Source organism: Cetorhinus maximus, chromosome 2 (genome assembly GCF_964194155.1).
Source record: "Cetorhinus maximus chromosome 2, sCetMax3.hap1.1, whole genome shotgun sequence".
NCBI lineage: Eukaryota > Metazoa > Chordata > Chondrichthyes > Lamniformes > Cetorhinidae > Cetorhinus > Cetorhinus maximus.
Window position 1 is genome coordinate 5,898,936 of NC_135880.1, and position 20,305 is coordinate 5,919,240.

The window sequence follows — 20,305 nt, forward strand, 5'->3', positions numbered from 1 at the left end:
CTTATGATGTGGAGCTTGCCCATGCTCTCTCAGTATAATGAAATCATGTCGTCTCTAGCATGAAACACCAAGTGAAATGTGCGATGTTTGCTGGCTGGTCAATTATTTCACAATCATAAATAAATATCTCTGCTCCTCTCCTGGGAGTGTTGACTTCTGTTGGGATATGGATACTTGACGGCTCTTCAGTATGTCACTCAATTGACCAGTCTTCACACACAAGTCCTAGTGGTTAGTGTCAGCAGTCCAAGTTCAGCTCAGCTCTCTCCCAAAGTCAATGCATGAATTACAACAATTATTCTTTCCTGTCTGTTGCAAAATAAAACAGGAAAGGTGGCTCAACCATGGATTACAAAAGAAATTAGGGATGGTATTAGATCCAAAGAGGAGACATATAAAATTGCCAGAAAAAGCAGCAAGCATGAGGATTGGGAGCAATTTAGAGTTCAGCAAAAGTGGACAAAAAGGTTGATCAAGAAGGGGAAAATAGAGTATGAAAGTAAATTGCAGGGAACATAAAAGCTGACTGTAAAAGCTTCTGTAAATATGTGAAGAGAAAAAGATTAACAAAGACAAATGTAAGTCCCTTACAGTCAGAAACAGGGGAAATTATAATGGGGAACAAAGAAATGGTAGAAATGAGCACATACTTTGGTTCTGTCTTCACAAAAGAGGCCACAAATAATTTCCCAGAAATGTTAGGGAACCAAGGGTCTAAAGAGAGGGAGGAATTGAAGAAAAGCAGTATTAGTTTAAAAAAAATTATGCTAGAGAAATTAATGGGGTTTGAGGCTGAAAAATCCCCAGGGCCTGATAATCTACATCCCAGAGTACTAAAGGAAGTGGCCTGGAAATATTGGATGCTTTGGTGGTCATCTTCCAAAATTCTATAGACTCTGGAGCAGTTCCTACAGATTGGAGAGTGCCCAATGTAACCCCATTATTTAAAAAAGGAGGGAGAGAAAGAATGGAGAACTACAGACCAGTTAGCCTAACATCAATAGTGGGGAAAATGCTAGAGTCTATTATAAAAGACATAGTAACGGGACACTTGGAAAGCATTAACAGGATTAGGCAAAGTCAGCATGGGTTTATAAAAGAGAAATCATGCTTAACTAATCTACTGGAGTTTTTTGAGGATGTAACTAGTAGAATAGATAAGGGAGAACTAGTGGATGTGGTGTATTTGGATTTCAGGAAGGCTTTTGATAAGGCTCCACACAAGGGGCTAATGGGCAAAATTAAAGCACATGGGATCGGGGGTAATATACTGGCATGGATTTAGAATTGGTTGACAGACAGGAAACAGAGTGGGAATAAATGGGTCTTTTTCCAGATGGCAGGCGGTAACTAGTGGTGTACCGAAGGGATGAGTACTTGGGCCCCAGCTATTCACGATAAATATAAATGACTTGGATGAAGAAACCAAATGTGATATTTCCAAGTTTGCTGACGACACAAAACTGGGTGGGATTGTGAGGAGGATACAAGGAGGCTTCAGGGCGATTTAGACAAGTTGTGTGTGTGCGCGAACACATGGCAGATGCAGTATAACATGGATAAATTTGAAGTTATACGCTTTGGTGTGAGAAACAGAAAGGCAAGAGTATTATTTAAGTGGTGATACATTGGGAAATGTGGATGTACAAAGGAATCTGTGTCCTTGTACACCAGTCAATGAAAGTAAACAGGCAGGTGCAGCAAGCAACTAGTAAGGCAAATGGTATGTTGGCCTTAATTGCAAGAGGATTTGAATTCAGAAGTAGGGATGTCTTACTGTAGTTATACAAGGCCTTGGCGAGACCACACCTGGAGTATTGCATGTAGTTTTGGGTCTCCCTACCTAAGAAAGGATATACTTGCCATTGAGGGAGTGCAGCGAAGGTTCACTAAGCTGATACCAGGGATGGCAGGATCGAAGGGCCAAATGGCCCCCTCCTGCTTCTAGTTTCTATGCATCCACTTTCCAGCACTAGCCATTGATCTGTTTAGGAGCCCCAGTTGATTTTTCCCTCTTAATCCAATGGGCAGTGAATTCAATTGGCATGCCTCCAGCAGCTACCCTGGCTAGGATAAGAACATAAGAAATAGGAGCAGGCCATTCTGCCCTTGAAGCCTGCTCCGCCATTCAATATGATCATGGCTGATCCTCTACCTCAACACCATATTCCCGCTTTCTCTCCAAATCCCTTGATGCCCCTAAGATCCAAAAAATTATCAATTTCTTCCTTGAATGTACTCAGTGACCTGGCCCCCACAGCCTTCTGTGATAGAGAATTCCATAGGTTGACCACCCTCTGAGTGAAGAAAATTTTCCTCACCTCAGTCCTAAATGGCCTGCCCCTGAGACTGTGGCCCCTGATTCTAGACTCCCCAACCAGGGAAACATCCTCCCTGCATCTAGACTGTACAGCCCTGTTAGAATTTTATACATTTCAGCCAGATCCCTCTCATTCTTCTAAACTCTAGTGAATGCAGGCCCAGCCGAAACACACTCTCCTCATACGACAGCCCTGCAATCCCCAGTATCAGCCTAGTGAACCTTTGTTGCACTCCCTCTATGGCAAGTATATCCTTTCTTAGGTAGGGAGACCAAAACTGCATGCAATACTCCAGGTGTGGTATCGCCAAGGTCTTCTATAACTACAGTAAGACATCCCTACTTCTGAATTCAAATCCTTTTGCAATGAAGGCCAACATACCATTTGCCTTCCTAATTGCTTGCTGTACCTGCCTGTTTACTTTCACTGACTGATGTACAAGGACCCCCAGATCCCTCTGTACATCATATTTCCCAATATATCACAGGTACAGCACAGCGTTAGATACAGAGTAAATCTCCCCATCAAACACTCCCAGGACAAGTCCAGCACGGGGTTAGATACAGAGTAAATCTCCCTCTACACTGTCTCCATCAAACACTCCCAGGACAGGTAAAGCACGGGTTTAGATAGAGTAAAGCTCCCTCTACACTGTCTCTAACAAACACTTCCAGGGCAGATGCAGCTTGGGGTTAAATACAATGCTTCCCTCAGCTTAGATTCTCATATGCATTTGGATAAGAATTTCTTTTCTCCTACCAGCCAGCCTTGTGCTCTCCATTAACAAGGTGATCAGTTTTGTGCCCTTGAATTTGCCAACAGGGATGCAATTCAGTTCATTTAAACTGTCAAGTATGGACTTTTGAAAATGGTAGAGAGGCAGCTCCTTCAGTGGTTATGACGAGCTCAAGTCTTAGTGTTCAAGGGTCAGTTCGCAAGGTCAATTCTCCCAAAAGGTAGCATGTCTGCAATTTGGCCTGTCTCAGCCCTGTCATCTCAATTGCACATGATTGCATAGAGCTCCTAGCATGACCAACACAAATTAATGGATGTGCGTGGGCTGCTTTTGTGTTAAAGGCATGTTTATTATGGAAGATGATCGATACGGGAGCAGCACAACCAGCACTTTTTTCCTAGATATCACTGAGGAGGGAGACCCGTCTTTGCTAGAGAGACCCAAATCAGCTAAGGAGAAGGAACGAAGCCCCTTGAGCATCCTCAGCTCTTCCAGATTTGTCCCTCGACGCTTCTTCAACAATCTGACTTCACTGCCTAGCAAGAAAATGCGCAGTAGCAGCGATTCCAAGTCCGCCAAGGCAGCAGCCGATAGGAAGCAAGTCCAGCGGCGCATTCGGGCGGTCACTGAGCCAGCCAACAGCACTGAGTATTTGCATAGTGAGGTGTTCACCAGTATCTTCAATGGTAACCGACTGCACAAGAGCCACACGTTGAGCTTGGAGACATCATTTGTTGGGAGCCGGGATCATGGCAACAGAGGAAGCTCACAGAGTATCTCTGAGTCTGAACTAAAGCGCCCAAAGACTATGTTAGGGGATAATAACCAGGAACAGATTATCAAGGACCGGTCCACGGGGGATGGCACCACTGGCACACAGTTCAAAAGCCGTAGCCAGAGCTTTAACACAGATACAACAACGAGTGGTATTAGTTCTATGAGTTCTGTCAGCTCTAGTCCATCCGGTGAAACGGTCCGCCTGGACCCTGCCAATACTGATACAGATTGCGGCAGCCTGAACACAATCGTCAGTGCACTGACGGTGAAGACCAGTGTGTCCCTCACTCCTCAGTCCAACCATCTACCTCTGTCCAAGTCGAACTCTGTGTCACTTGTCCCCCTGGGATCTTCTCATACGCTCCCCCGAAGGGCGCAGTCACTCAAAGCACCTTCTGTCACTACCATAAAAAGTCTGACTGACTACAACTTTAGTTATACAAGCCCACGTGATGCTTTCGGATATGCCACTCTGAAGCGACTACAGCAGCAGAGGATGCACTCATCACTGTCACACTCTGAAGCCCTGGCATCTCCAGCAAAGGATGTGCTGTTTACAGACACAATTACCATGAAAACAGGCAGCCTGGATTCAAGGTTGACACCAAGAAGGTAAGTATGCATATCTTTTAGTTAAATATTGCAATACACCTGCACCTTCAAAAAGGAGGCACTTTGAGGAGACGGGGAATAACATTTTCATTCTGTATCCTCCTCACTTTATACATGTAGCCCTACTTAAGAGTTTTGGAAAAGTGTTTAGATGTTGAGTTTACGCCTAAAAAGGTTGTAATAGCAACAACTTGTATAGCACCCTTAACATATCCCAATGTGCTTTGCATTATAAAACAAAATATGACGCTGAGCCACATAAGGAGGTATTTGGTCAGATGACCAAAGGCTTGGTCAAAGATTTGTAGTTTAAGAAATGTCATAAAGGAGAAAAGCGCGGTAGAGGCGCAAAGAGCTTTAAGGGAGTTAAAATCTTGGATGCTCAAGAGGCCAGAATTAGAGGAGCACAGATATATCGGTGGATTGTGGGGCAAATGGAGATTAGAGATAGGGAGGGGCAAGGCCATGGAGGAATTTAAAAACAAGGATAAAAATTTTAAAATCAAGACATTGCTTGACCATGAGCTAATGTAGGTCAGCGAGCGCAGGGGTGATGAGGGAATGAGATTCCACTGCAAGTTAAGACATGGGAAGCAGAGTTTTTGATGACCTGAAGTTTACGGAAGGTTGAATTTTTATAGACCAGCCAGCTGAGTATGAAATAGTCATTTTTAAAGTGCATTTTATTTGGGAACTAAAGCTGTGTGATTGTAGACCTGAATGTTAGCACAAGAATTGTTGCTCAACAAAAGCAACAAGTTTCACACTTTAAAAAAAACTCATAATAAATAAATATATATTTAACTATGTAACTAATTTTCATACTGAAAGATAGTTTGTGTTTTTGCTGGGGATGGGTGGGTGTGTGGAATTCTTATAACACACAGATGGCACCTTGTGGTGGAGTGGTTGAGAATCACTGTTGTATGCTACCAGCTGGTCAGTAGAGACTGCTCTGATATCTGTTCATCTCCATGTTCTCATTCAGATTTATCAAAGCCTTGAGTTTCGCCTCACTGGACAAAGAGGATTTATTAAGTCCAATAAACCATACAACACTTCAACGCTCTTCCTCTGTACGTTCCATGGTCTCCAACGCCACCTATGGCAGCACAGATGATTACATAGGCCTAGCATTGCCTATTGACGTCAATGAGCTTTTCCAGGTAGGTCTAATGGAGACACTGAATCATCCGCCAGATTGCTACCTGTAATGCCTAGGGCCAGGGTTAGGGACTGTGTAGCTCAGCCATTGCTTGTGGACAGGGCGTTATCTCTGTGTGTAGGGGCGATGTCTTGGTGAGGACGGGGTCAGGGAGAGATGTGTCTTGAGTGTCAGTGGGGGCAGCGTACCTGTCATTGTTTGTCAAAAATAATTGCTTTCTAGCTAGTCAAGCCATTCATTTAAATAATCTGGCTATTTTATTGTCATCTTGAATGGGCAAATCTTGATTTGAATCCAATGATCTAATGTGCTTATGAGAAATGCTTTTTAATTTCATTTTTGCAGTATACCTTCAAAAAATTTTGTATGGTGTATCTGAGATTCATTTCCACCAGGTCAGTAATTACTCTGAGGTGATTGGGAAAAGTGCAAGACAGCAACCTCATCAACTAATTGTGGACTATGTTGACCACTCAACAGCGTTGAATGTTACCACAGAAGAGGCATCTTTGTTGTTTTCCATATTCAAAGGAGAATTGAAATGTTCTCCGTTACTATAAAAGTACCTGTTAATTTATCTATTTGTTGCTGAAAAGAGAAACATCTTATTGGAGCTTTTCATTTTGCACTCATCAGGACAAATACAAGAATGCATAGAAGCGTAGAAGAATGAGGGGAGATTTGATAGAAGTTTACAAAATTATGAGGGGTATAGACAGAGTAAATGCGAGTAGGCTCTTTCCACTTAGATTATGAGAGATAAACACGAGAGGACATGGCTTTAGGGTGAAAGGGGAAAGGTTTAGGGGGAACATTAGGGGGAACTTCTTCACTCAGAGAGTGGTGGGAGTGTGGAACGAGCTACCATCTGACATGGTAAATGCGGGCTCACTCTAAGTTTTAAGAATAAATTGGATAGATACATGGATGGGAGAGGTCTGGAGGGTTATGGACTAGGTGCAGGTCAATGGGACTAGCGGAATAATATTTTGGCACAGACTAGAAGGGCCGAATGGCCTGTTTTCTGTGCTGTAGTGTTCTATGGTTCTAATGCGAAATTTCAAACGATCACAACAATTTATACTACAGGGGGAAAAGGGTGCTGATTGGTTGACAAGTCATAGTCATAGAGTTATACAGCACAGAAACGGGCTCTTCAACCCATCGTGTCAGTGCCGGCCATCAAGCACCTATTTATTGTAACCCCATTTTCCAGCACTTGGCCCGTAGCCCTGTATGCTAAGGCGTTTCAAGTGTTCATCTAAATACTAAAATATTGTGAGGGTTCCTGCCCTTACCACCCCTCAGGCAGTGTGTTCCAGATTCCAACCAACCTCTGGGTGAAAAAATATTTCCTCAAATCCACTCTAAACCTCCTGCCCCTTATCTTAAATCTATGTCCCTTGGTTATTGACACCTCCACTAAGTGGAAAAGTTTCTTCCTATCCACCCTATCTATGCTCCTCAAAATTTTGTATACCTCAATCAGGTCCCCCTTCAGCCTTCCCTGCTCTAAGGAAAATAACCCCAGCATATCCAGTCTCTCTTCATAGCCGAAACACTCCAGCCCAGGCAACATTCTGGTGAATCCGCTCTGCACCCTTTCCAGTGCAATCACATCCTTCCTATGGTGTGGCGACCTGAACTGCACACACTGTGGCCTAACTTGCGTTTTATGCAGCTCCAATATAATCTCCCTGCTCTTATATTCTATGCCTCGGATAATAAAGGCAAGTATCTCCTATGACTTCTTAAACACCTTATCTACCTGTGCTGCTGCCTTCAGGAATCTGTGAACATGCACACCAAGGTCCCTCTGATCCTCTGTACTTCCCCGGGTCCTACCATACATTGTGTATTCTCTTGCAGTGTTAGTCCACCCAAAATGCATCACCTTACACGTCTCAGGATTAAATTCCATTTGACACTGCTATGTCCATCTTACCAGCCCATCTATATCATCCTGTAATCTAAGGCTTTCCTTCTCACTATTTATTAAGCCACCAATTTTCATGTTATCTCTGAACTTACTGATCATACCACCTATATTCATGTCCAATTCATTAATGTATACTACAAACAGCAAGGGTCCCAGCATCAATCCTTGCGGTACACAACTCGTCACAGGCTTCCAATCACAATAACAACCTTTGACCATCACGCTCTGCCTCCTGCCACTAAACCAAGTCAACTCTGATTGGCCGAGGCATTGCCTTGGCTCCCCAAACTCCTGGGTAATTCAAAATGCTGCAAAGCTTGAACATATTTCTTTTGTTTTCAGAGAACAGGTCTGTGTATGAATGTATGTCACTTAGCAAATGTTAATAAGCCACGTTATGATCTCGATTGATTATCTTAAATTGGTTGTTAGTGTAGCTGTTAACGCACCCAGGCACAAGTGCAAGTACAGCAAGTGCTACACAATCATGGAATCGCATTTAACAGTAGACATTTTTTGGTTTTTGCCAGGTTGAGTACAGTCTGTATTACAAACAACGGAAGGTTTTATTCGATCAGCCAATAGTTGGAGTGTATGGCCTACATACCTGGCATCACTGTGGCAATGAGATTCATGCATGATGTTCCCAGGAACAGCTTCAGCAACATGTCTCTCTTTTCAGCGATATCCAAGTTCTGTATTATCAAGTGACTATCTGTTTATTGTTCAGTGAAACAAGTAGTTTGTAGCCTAACTCATGGTTTGATCGTGTAGAATCTTAAAATGAAGCTGTAAGATTAACAGTTACACCTTGTACTTCTCCCCAGGTGAAAGAGATTCCATACTTTCAGCAAAAGTGTACCCTGCCTAAAGAGGACTGTTCCCTCCAAGACCAAGAGTCATTTGAAGGTGAGGGCAGACACCTCACCTAATCTTTCCAGTCATTTTTAATAGTGAAAACCCATGCCTGTCGGCTGAGGATAGAATTGAACTCTGCTGTTATGCTGTTCACAAATAGCATGCTGACACTTTTTTCCGGTAAAGAATGACCATTTGCTATTTGGGGGAAGCATAAGTGACTCTAGCACTACCCAGGGCGATGCTGCCTCACTGTCTCTCACCCTCTGATATTGAGGCATCATTTGACTGAATATGGCATCAAACAATCCTAGCAAAAATGAAGTCAATGGGAATCCGGGGGTGGGTGGGAGAAAAAACTCTCCATTGGTTGGAGCCATACTTAGCACAAAGAAAGATGAATCTTGGCTGTTGAAGGTCAGGCATCTCAGTCCCAGGACGTTTGCTGCATGAGTTCCTCAGGGTAGTGTCCTAGGCTCACCTATCTTCAGCTGCTTCATCAATGACTTTCCCTCCATCATAATGTCAAAAAGTGAGGATGTTCTCGGATTACATAATATTCAGTACCATTACTGACATGTTAGATTAACGTTTGCAACTACTCAAGTGCCATTTGCACCATGCAAGTGCCAGGTATTTACTGTTTTTAACAAGAGAGAATCTAACCATTTCTCCTTAACATTGAGTGGCATTACCATCGTTGAGTCCCCCACCATCATCATTCTGAGGGTTATCATTGACCAGAAATTGAACTGGATCAGCCAGGTAAATAATATGGCGGCAAGCGCAAGTCAGTGGTTGGGAATTCTGCGGCAAGTAACTTTTAAAAAAATTTATTCTTCCATGGCATATGAGCATTAGTGCCAAGAACAACACTTATTGCCCATCCCTAATTGCCTTTGAGAAGGCAGTGGTGAGCCGCCTTCTAGAACCACTGCGATCCATGTGTGTGTGGTATAGAGGACTTTGCAGGTCAATGTTGGGTGGTTCATCTGGTTTCTTTTCTTTGTTTTTTGGATTTGTAGTAGTAGGCTTGCTAGGCCATGTCAGAGGGCATTTTAAGAGTCAACCACATAGCTGTCGGTTTGGAGCCACGTGTCGGGATCTCCTTCCCTAAAGGACGTTAATGAGCCAAATGGGTTTTTACGACAGTTGATAGTTTTTTGGTCACCATTACTGAGAATGGCTTTCTTTTGTTCCAGATTTATTAATTGAATTTAAATTCCACCGTGGTGGAATTTGAACCCATGTCCCCAGAGCATTAAGATAAAAGCAAAATACTGCAGATGCTGGAAATCTGAAATAAAAACAGAAAATACTGGAAAAGCTCAGCAGATCTGACAGCATCTGAGGAGAGAGAAACAGAGTTAAAGTTTTGAGTCTGTATGACCCTTCTTCAGAGCTAAAGAGCAGTAGAAATGTGATGAAATTTATACGGTTTAAGAGGGTGGCGCAGGTGAAGCTGGAAAGAAGGCCAGCGATAGGTTGGGACTAAGGAGAGATTGAGAACAATGTCATGGACGAAAAGACAAAGAGAGTGTTAACGGTAGTGGTAAGGGCTAAAGAAGGTGCTGCTAGTGGCATAAAGGTAAGAAAGCAGAATGTGTTAATAGCAGAACAAGGGTCAGTACTCTGTGAAAGAACAATGTGGAACAAGTAAAAGATGGCCCTTTTGAGGGTGGGGTGGGGGAGGGGGCAGTGGTTGGGGGATAAGGATGGAAAAGGGGGATTAAAAATGGGGATAAAACAATGAATAAATGAATCAAAATGAAAATAAGTGGATAAGATTTTTTTTTTAAAAAAAGGGGGGTGAAGGTAGAAGAGAGAGTTCATGGTCTGTAGTTGTTGAACTAAAAGTTAAGTCCAGAAGACTAAAGTGCCTAATCGGAAGATGAGGTGCTGTCCCTCCAGTTTGCATTGGGCTTCACTAGAACATTGCAACAGGCCAAGGACGGACATGTGACCATGAGAGCATGATGGTGTGTTGAAATGGCAAGTGACAGGAAAGTCTGGGTCATGCTTGCTGACAGATGAAGGTGTTCCACAAAGTGGTCGCCCAGTCTGCATATGGTCTTCACAGTGTAGAGGAAACGCATTGGGAGCAGCGAATGCAGGAGACCAGATTGAAGGAGGTGCAAGTCAGTGCTAACCTCACCTCTTCTGGAGATCTTCTCTCCATAGCTTCCAACCTCAGCCTCCCAACCCTATGATGCCACCACCAAACACATCATCTCCTCACTGCCCCACACCCCCATCAGCATTCCATAGGGACTGTTTCCTCCAGGATACCCTGGTCCATTCCTCCATCATTCCCAATACCTCATCCCCTTCCCACGGCACCTTCCCATGTAATCACAGAAGGTCCAACACCTGCCCCTTTAGTTCCTCCCTTCTTACCGTCCAAGGGCCCAAACACGCCTTTTAGAGTGTGACCCAGCCTGTGGACAGTGCGAGCAGGGTTAGAGAGTGACCTGCCCTGTGGACTGTCTGGGCAGAGTTAGAGAGTGACCTGCCCTGTGGACTGTCTGGGCAGAGTTAGAGAGTGACCTGCCCTGTGGACTGTCTGGGCAGGGTTAGAGAGTGACCTGCCCTGTGGACTGTCTGGGCAGGGTTAGAGAGTGACCTGCCCTGTGGACTGTCTGGGCAGGGTTAGAGAGTGACCTGCCCCGTGGACCGTCTGGGCGGGGTTAGAGAGTGACCTGCCCTGTGGACTGTCTGGGCAGGGTTAGAGAGTGACCTGCCCTGTGGACTGTCTGGGCAGGGTTAGAGAGTGACCTGCCCTGTGGACTGTCTGGGCAGGGTTAGAGAGTGACCTGCCCTGTGGACTGTCTGGGCAGGGTTAGAGAGTGACCTGCCCTGTGGACTGTCTGGGCGGGGTTAGAGAGTGACCTGCCCTGTGGACTGTCTGGGCGGGGTTAGAGAGTGACCTGCCCTGTGGACTGTCTGGGCAGGGTTAGAGAGTGACCTGCCCTGTGGACTGTCTGGGCGGGGTTAGAGAGTGACCTGCCCTGTGGACTGTCTGGGCAGGGTTAGAGAGTGACCTGCCCTGTGGACTGTCTGGGCAGGGTTAGAGAGTGACCTGCCCTGTGGACCGTCTGGGCAAGGTTAGAGAGTGACCTGCCCTGTGAACTGTGGGGGCGGGGTTAGAGAGTGACCTGCCCCATGGACTGTGCGGGCAGGGTTAGAGAGTGACCCACCCTGTGGATTGTGTGGGCAGGGTTAGAGAGTGACCCGCCCTATGAAAGGTGAAGCAGGATTTTGTTCTGGCATAATAAAAAAAATTCCTGCAGATACTCAGGTCAGGAAGCATCTGTAGACAGAAATTGACTTAACGTTTCAGGTCAATGACCCTTCATCAGAACACAGGCATTTGACCAGGCAATAACTAATTAAGCTTTATTTTGTTCTTTTAGATCCAGCATTGCCTCCTTGTTCTCGGAGTCCCTACCAAGAACTACGGCAGCAAATCAGTTTCACAGAGGCAATGCTGAAAGCATCAGAAAATGCTCCTTTCATTGACGCTACAGAGGAGACAGGTTTACAGGAGCACACAGATGATAACTGCCTATACTGTGTGTGCCTGCAGATTGCTGGCTGCCTGCCCTACAGCCAGTGTGCTTCCACTTTAAACCGTGCAGGTGGGTGAGGGCTGGGCTGCACCCTGTCTGTGTGACTCAAAGAGCCAAATGGCCTACTCCTGCTCCTAAGTCCTTTGTTCCTCCTCTTCAACCTTCAGTTTCTCTCTGTTATAACCTTACTCGGCTCTCATTTATCAGTACCCTGTTGCTCCTCTCAACTGGCATTTTCTGCAAATGCCCATTTGCTACCTTCTCTGCCTCCTTGCTTGTTAAAATCAAGACTGATTGCACTTTCTACTCCTCACACATTCCCAGGACCTTAAAAACTGTGACTCCTCACCACCTGCTTTCTTCCCTTCCTCTGGCAGTATATATTGTCTATATATATATATATATATATATATATATACACCTCACGCCATCGTCATATTAATGCTTGACCATGAACCCTCCTGAGACTCCTGCAATTCAAAGTATTTCCTTGATTTAAAATAATTTGAATTGTTGCTGAATGGAGCAGGCACTTTGTCTGAATCTAACCTGCATTTCCAAAAGATGTGTGTTTTTGTTTCAGCTTTTTGTGAATTGAATTTAACTATAACAACTCGCTCATAAAAACCAATCTGAAACAGAAGGGTTTGATAAAGTAAACAGGGAGAAACTGTCTCCACTGACATTTGGGTCAGTAGCCAGAGGACACAGATTTGAAGTAATTGGCAAAAACACCAAAGGGAGATGAGAATTTTTTTGAACATCAAGTTATGACCTGGAATACGCTGCCTGAAAGGGCAGAGGAAGCAGACTCATTAACGATTTTTAAAAGGGAATTGGAAATTTAAAAAATTACAGGGCTATTGGGAAAGAGCAGGGGAGTGAGACAAACTGGATAGCTCTTTCAAAGAGCTGACATAGGCATCGTGAGTCTAATAGTCTTCTGTGCTATCATTCTGTGATAAGAGGAGGTTCACGAGAACAATCCCAGGAATGAAAGGCTTAACATATGAGGAACGTTTGAGGACTCTGGGTCTATACTCAATGGAGTTTAGAAGGATGAGGGGGGATCTGATTGAAACTTACAGAATACTGAAAGGCCTGGATAGAGTGGATGTGGGGAAGATGTTTCCATTAGTAGGAGAGACTAGGACCCGAGGGCACAGCCTCAGAGTAAAGGGAAGACCTTTTAGAACAGAGATGAGGAGAAACTTCTTTAGCCAGAGAGTGGTGAATCTATGGAATTCATTGCCACAGAAGACTGTGGAGGCTAGGTCATTGAGTGTATTTAAAACTGAGATAGATAGGTTCTTGATTGGTAAGGGGATCAAAGGTTACGGGGAGAAGGCGGGAGAATGGGGTTGAGAAACTTATCAGCCATGATTGAATGGCAGAGCAGACTCGATGGGCCGAATGGCCTAATTTCTGCTCCTATGTCTTATGGTCACTCCCCATATTCCTGGAAGCCCTGAGACACCAAAAACCTGTCCATCCCAACCTTAAATGTATTCAACGATGGAACATCCACAAGCCTCTGGGGTAGAGAATTCCAAAGATTCACAACCCTTTGAGTGAAGTAATCTCTCCTCATCTCAACCCTAAATGATCATCCCCCCATGCTTTCAATTCCCCAACCAGCGGAAACAATCTCTCGGCTTCTACCCTATCAGCCCCTTCAGAATCTTGTAGGTTTCAATGCTATCACCTCTCATTCTTCTAAACTCCAGAGAACATAGGCCCAATTTACTCAGCATCTTGTCATAGGACAACCCCCTTATCCCAGGGACCAATTCAGAATCTCCACTGTACTGCCTCTGATGCAAGTAAATCCTTTCTTAAATATTTAGACCAAAATTGCACACCATACTCCAGATGTGGTCTCACCAAAACCCAGTACAACTGTAGCAAGACTTTATTCCTGTATTCCAATCCCCTTGCAATAAAGGTCAATATGCCATTTGCCTTTCCAATTGCTTGCTGTACCTGCATGTAAACTTTCTGCTTTCCTTGTACAAGCACACCCAAGTGTCTTTGAATGTCAACATTTACAAATTCCAGAGCTTCTAAGAAATATTCTGCTTTTCTATTCCTACGACCAAAATGAATAACCTCAAACTTCCCAACTTCCGTTATACTCCACCTGCCATATTGTTGGCCACTCACACAACCTGTCTATATCTCTTTGCAGCCTCTATGCCCTCCCCATAGCTTACCTTTCCACTTAGGTTTGTATTATTAGCAAACTTAGATACATTATTATCTGTCTCTTCATTTAAGTAATTAATGAGGATTGGAAATATTTGCTTTCCCTCAATGCTAATATTTGTTCCAGATTTCCGAGACATTCCATGCTCTGACTGCTGTGTGTCCGTCATCCCAATCCTCACCCACCTGGAAGTCACACCTCGCGCTTCAAAGATTTCTGGGATCTCTGGGTGCAGTGATGCTGTGTCACAGGGGTCAGCAAGCAGCACTAAGAGCGTGGATATAGTAATAGGTGAGTGTGCATGGCAGTTGAAATGATTCAGCGGATGACTCAAGTCTTGCCTTCAGTACATCAGAAAGGGAGAGTGACGGTGTTTACCCAGTGAGTTAGGTTCCCACTGTGTGAGATGGGAGTTTGGTGAGGCCAGGAGCCAGGGTCTTCCCAGGGGGAGGGGGCTAGAGTTTGTTTATGGAAAAGCTGTGTGAGTGGGCTATTATGGTTTGGCTTGTATGGGGATTTATTGGCAGTGTTTACATCAGTGAGTGGTGGGGAGGGAGGTGCGGGCGGGAGTTTTAAGTTAGGATTTGGTGTAAGGTGGGGGCGAATGAGAGGATTGACTGAGTGAAAGGTGTGCCCAAGTACATTGTATAGCCTGGTGAAAGGTTAAATTACTCTCCTCCATTGCCTTTGACTCATGTTGTTTCCTACAGGAGGAAAGCCCATCATAGACGACACGCCTGCCTGCCGAGTGCTGTTGAGGAAGGAAGTCTTACGATTGGTCATTAATCTGAGCAGCTCAGTGGGGACAAAAGGCCATGAAACTGGGCTCTTGACGTAAGAACTAATTTAATTAACTCACCAGGGCATTCTTTTTACACTCAACAACAACTTGTATTTATATAGCACCTTTTAATGTAATATACAGTCCCAAGGCACTTCAAAAGACCATTATAAAACAAGGGTTTGGCACCAAACCAAACAAGGAGATATTGGGTCGGACGACCAAAAACTTGGTTAAAAAAGGTTTGAAGGAGCATCTTAAAGGAGGAAAGCAACATGGAAGGTGCAGAGAGAGAATTACTGAGTTTGGGGGCGCCTAGGCAACTCTTTTTTTTATATATTCATTCATGGGATCTGGGCTTCACTGGTTGGGCCACCATTTATTGCCCATCCCTAGTTGCCCTTGAGAAGGTGGTGGTGAGCTACCTTCTTGAACCGCTGCAGTCCATGTGGTGTAGCTACACCCACAGTGCTGTTAGGAAGGGAGTTCCAAGATTTTGACCCAGTGACAGTGAAGGAACGGCGATATATTTCCAAGTCAGGATGGTGAGTGATTTGGAGGGGAACTTCCAGGTGGTAGTGTTCCCATCTGTCTGCTGCCCTTGTCCTTCTAGATGGTAGTGGTCGTGGGTTTGTGAGATGCTGCCTAAGGAGTCTTGGGGAATTCCTGCAGTGCATCTGGTAGATGGTGCACACTGCTGCTACTGTGCGTTGGTGGTGGAGGGAGTGAATGTGGATGTGGTGCCAATCAAGCGGGCTGCTTTTTCCTGGACGGTGTCGAGCTTCTTGAGTGTTGTGGGAGCTGTACTCATCCGGGTAAGTGGGGAGTATTCCATCACACTTCTGACTTGTGCCTTGTAGATGGTGGACAGGCTTTGGGGAGTCAGGAGGTGAGTTACTCGTTGCACTATTCCTAGCCTCTGACCTGCTCTTGTAGCCACAGTACTTATATGGCTAGTTCAGTTTCTGGTCAATGGTGACCCCCCGAGAATGTTGATAGTGGGGGATTCAGTGATGGTAATGCCATTGAACATCATGGGGCGATGGTTGGATTCTCTTGTTGGAGATGGTCATTGCCTGATACTTGTGTGGTGCGAATGTTACTTTCCACTTGTCAACCCAAGCCTGGAAATTGTCCAGGTCTTGCTGCACTTGGACATGGACTACTTCAGTATCTGAGGAGCCGCAAAGTGCGTAGTGGTATTGTCACTGGATTAGTAGCCCAGAGACTGAGAGTAATGCTCTGAGGTCCTTGGGTTCGAATCCCACCATGGCAGATGGTGGAATTTGAATTCAATTTTTAAAAAAATCTGGAATTAAATTTTTAATGGTGACCATGAAACCATTGTCGATTGTTGTAAAAACCCAACCGTTTCACTAATGTCATTTAGGGAAAGAAATCTGCTGTCCTTCCCTGGTCTGGCCTACATGTGACTCCAGACCCACAGCAATGTGGTTGACTCTTAAATGCCCTCTGAGCAAGAGCAATTAGGGATGGGCAATAAATGCTGGCCTAGTCAGTGATGCCCATATCCCATGAATGAATAAAAAAAATGGTGCTGGACATTGTGCAATCATCAGCGAAGATCACCTCTTCTGACCTTATGATGGGAGGAAGGTCATTGATGAAGCAGCTGAAGATGGTTGGGCCCAGGACACTATCGTGAGGAACTCCTGCAATGATGCCCTGGAGCTGGGCTGACTGATCTCCAACAACCACAACCACCTTCCTTTGTGCTAGGTATGACTCCAACCAGTGGAGAGTTTTCCCCCTGATTCCCATTGGCTCCAGTTTTGCTAGGGTTCCTTGATGCCACACTCGGTCAAATATGGCCTTAATGTCAAGGGCAATCAGTCTCACCTCCCTTCGGGAGTTCAGCTCAGCTCTTTTGTCCATGTTTGAACCAAGGCTGTAATGAGGTCAGGAGCTGAGTGGCCCTGGCGGAACCCAAACTGGGCATCAGTAAGCAGATTATTGCTAAACAAGTGCCACTTGATAGCACTGTTGAAAACCCTTTCCATTACTTTACTGATGATGGAGAGTAGACTGATGGGGCAGTAATTGGCCGGGGTGGATTTGCCCTGCTTTCTAATGTACAGGACATACCTGGACAATTTTCAACATAGTTGGGTAGATGCCAGTGTTGTAGCTGTACTGGAATAGCTTGGCTAGGGGCGTGGTAAGTCTTCAGTACTACTGCCGGAATATTGTCAGGGCCCTTAGCTTTTGCAGTATCCAGAGCCTTCAGCCATTTCTTGACAACACGTGGAGTGAATCGAATTGTCTGAAGACTGGCATCTGTGATGCTGGGGACCTCCGGAGGAGACCAAGATGGATCCACTTGGCCCTTTTGGCTTTTAGCAAATGCTTCAGCCTCATCTTTGGCACTGATGTGCTGGACTCCTCCATCAACTCCAGTGATTTGTTTAATTGTCCACCACCATTCACGACTGGATGTGGCAGACTGCAGAGCTTAGATCTGATCCATTGGTTGTGGGATCACTTAGCCCTGTCTATCACTTACTGCTTATGCTGCTTGGCACGTAAGTAGTCCTGTGTTATAGCTTCACCAGGTTGACACCTCATTCTTCGGTATGCCTGGTGCTGCTCCTGGCATGTCCCCCTGCACTCTTCATTGAACCAAGGCTGATCCCCTGGCTTGATGATAATGGTAGAGTGGGGGATATGCCAGGCTATGAGGTTACAGATTGTGTTCAAGTACAATTCTGCTGATGGCCCACAGCGCCTCACGGATGCCCAGTCTTGAGTTGCTCGATCTGTTCAAAATCTATCCCATATAGCACAGTGGCAGGGCCACACAACACGACGGAGGATATCCTCAATGGGAATACGGGACTACAGGGACTGTGCAGTGATCACTCCTGTCGATACTGTCATGATTAGATTGATCTGCAGCAGGCAGGTTGGTAAGGACAAGGTCAAATATGTTTTTCTCTCTTGTTGGTTCCCTCACCACCTGCCGCAGACCCAGTCTAGATGCTACGTCTTTTAGGGCTCGGCCAGCTCGGTCAGCAGTGATGCTACCGAGCCACTCTTGGTGATGGACATTGAAGTCCCACCCCCAAAGTGAGTATATTCTGCGCCCTTACCACCTTCAGTGCTTCCTCCAAGTGGTGTTCATCAGCTGAGGAAGGGCGGTACGTGGTAATCAGCAGGAGGTTTCCTTGCCCATGTTTGACCTGATGCCATGAGACTTCATGAGGACCAGAGTCGATGTTGAGAATTCCCAGGGCATCTCCGTCCTGATCGTATACCACAATGCCGCTACCTCTGCTGGATGGTGATGATAGCGTCTGGGACATTATGATTCCGTGAGGATGACTATGTCAGGCTGTTGCTTGACTAGTCTGTGAGACAGCTCTCCCAATTTTGGCACTAGCCCTAAGATGTTAGTAAGGAGGACTTTGCAGGGTCGACAGGGCTAAGATTGCCGTTGTCATTTCTGGTGCCGAGGACAATGCCGGGTGGTCCAAAGGGTTTCATTCCATTTTTTTGTGATTTTGTAGCGGTTTGTTGAAACTGAGTGGCTTGCTAGGCCATTTCAGAAGGCTTTTAAGAGTCAGCCACATTGCTGTGGGTCTGGAGTCACGTGTAGGCCAGACCAGGTAAAGACGACAGATTTCCTCCCCTAAAGGACATTAGTGAATCCGATGGGTTTTTACAATAATCATTTCATAGTGAGCCATAGATGCCTACAGCACAGAAGGAGGCCATTTGGCCCATCGTGTCCACGCCGGTCAACAGATCTGACCACTAATCCTATTTTCCAGCGCTTGGCCAATAGCCCTGGAGGCTATGGCAACGCAAGTGAATATCTAAATACTTCTTAAATGTTACGAGAGTTTCTGACTCAACCACCCTTCCAGGCAGTGAGTTCCAAACTCTCTCCACCCTCTGAGTGAAAAAAATTTCTCCTCAATTCCCCTCTTAGCCTCTTACATTAAATCTACGCCCCCTGGTTATTGACCCCTCTACTAATGGAAGAAGTACCTTTCTATCTACCATATCTATGCCCTTCACAATCTTATACACCTCTATCAGGTCCCCTATCAACCTTTGTTGCTCCAAGAAAAACAACCCCAGCCTATCCAATCTTTCCTCATAACTCAGACCCTCCAGCCCAGGCAGCATCCTGGTAAATCTCCTCTGCACCCTCTCCAGTGCAATCACATCCTTCCTATAATGTGGTGACCAGAACTGCACGCAGTCCTCCAGTTGTGGCCTAACCAGCATTTTATACAGTTCCAGCATAACCTCCCGGCTCTTGTATTCTACACCTCGGCTAATAAAGCCAACTGTCCTATATGCCGCTTTAACTACCTTATCCATCTGCTCTGCTACCTTCAAGGATCTATGGATATGCACACCAAGGTCCCTCTGATCTTCAGCATTTTCCAGGGTCCTACCATTCATAGTGTAATCCCTTGCCTTGTTAGCTCTCCCCAAGTGCATTACCTCTCACTTTTCCGGGTTGAATTCCACTTGCCACTGCCCTGCCCATCTGACCAGTCCATTGATATCCTCCTCCAGTTTACGGCTCTCCTCCTCACTATTTACCACCCTACTTATTTTCATGTCATCTGCGAACTTCTTGACCATACCTCCTACATTTAAGTCCAAATTACTTATGTACACCACAAACAGCAAGGGCCCCAGTAGCGAGCCCTGCAGAACCCCATTGGAAACAGACTTCCAGTCACAGAAACATCCCTCTACCATCACCCTCTGCTTCCTGTCTCTCAGCCAATTTTGGATCCAATGTGCCACTTTGCCTGGGATCCAATGGGCTCTTACTTTCTTGCCTAGTCTGCCATGAGGGACCTTATCAAAAGCCTTGCTAAAGTCCATGTCGACCACATCAAATGCATTACCCTCATCAACAATCCTGGTTACACTCCTCAAAAAATTTGATCAAATTTGTCAAACACGACCTTCCCTTAACAAATCCATGCTGACTATCCCTGATTAATCTGTGTCTCTCTAAGTGCAGATCTATTCTGTCCCTCAGAATTCTTTCTAGTAACTTCCTCACCGCTGAGGTTAAACTGACTGGCCTGTAATTTCTGGTCTATCCCTTCCTCCCTTTTTTAATAATGGGACAACATTTCACAGTTCTCCACCCAGATGTCTTTACCTGAATCATCCTTTTCCATTGTGAAGACTGACACAAAGTATTCATTGAAGATTGCACCCATGTGTTCTGGCTCCAACACATTATTACCTCTATGGTCCCTATTTGGCCTTACCCTTTCCCTTGTTATTCTCTTGCTCTTTATATATTTAAAAAACCCCTTTGGGTTTTCCTTTATTCTCCCCACCA

At 45.2% G+C, this 20,305-nt stretch overlaps 1 protein-coding gene across 2 annotated transcripts in view; it reads left to right on the forward strand.

The window, feature by feature from the left end:
- The window catches only part of rictora (RPTOR independent companion of MTOR, complex 2 a), a 225,752-nt gene that overhangs the window by 197,433 nt on the left and 8,014 nt on the right, over window positions 1-20,305 (forward strand). For both annotated transcript variants that reach the window (XM_078560454.1, XM_078560460.1), the window contains 6 exons: window positions 3,399-4,446; window positions 5,435-5,612; window positions 8,378-8,459; window positions 11,822-12,046; window positions 14,310-14,474; window positions 14,894-15,017. In XM_078560454.1, the coding sequence (XP_078416580.1) occupies window positions 3,399-4,446; window positions 5,435-5,612; window positions 8,378-8,459; window positions 11,822-12,046; window positions 14,310-14,474; window positions 14,894-15,017 (1,822 nt within the window). The remainder of the gene's footprint in view (window positions 1-3,398; window positions 4,447-5,434; window positions 5,613-8,377; window positions 8,460-11,821; window positions 12,047-14,309; window positions 14,475-14,893; window positions 15,018-20,305) is intronic.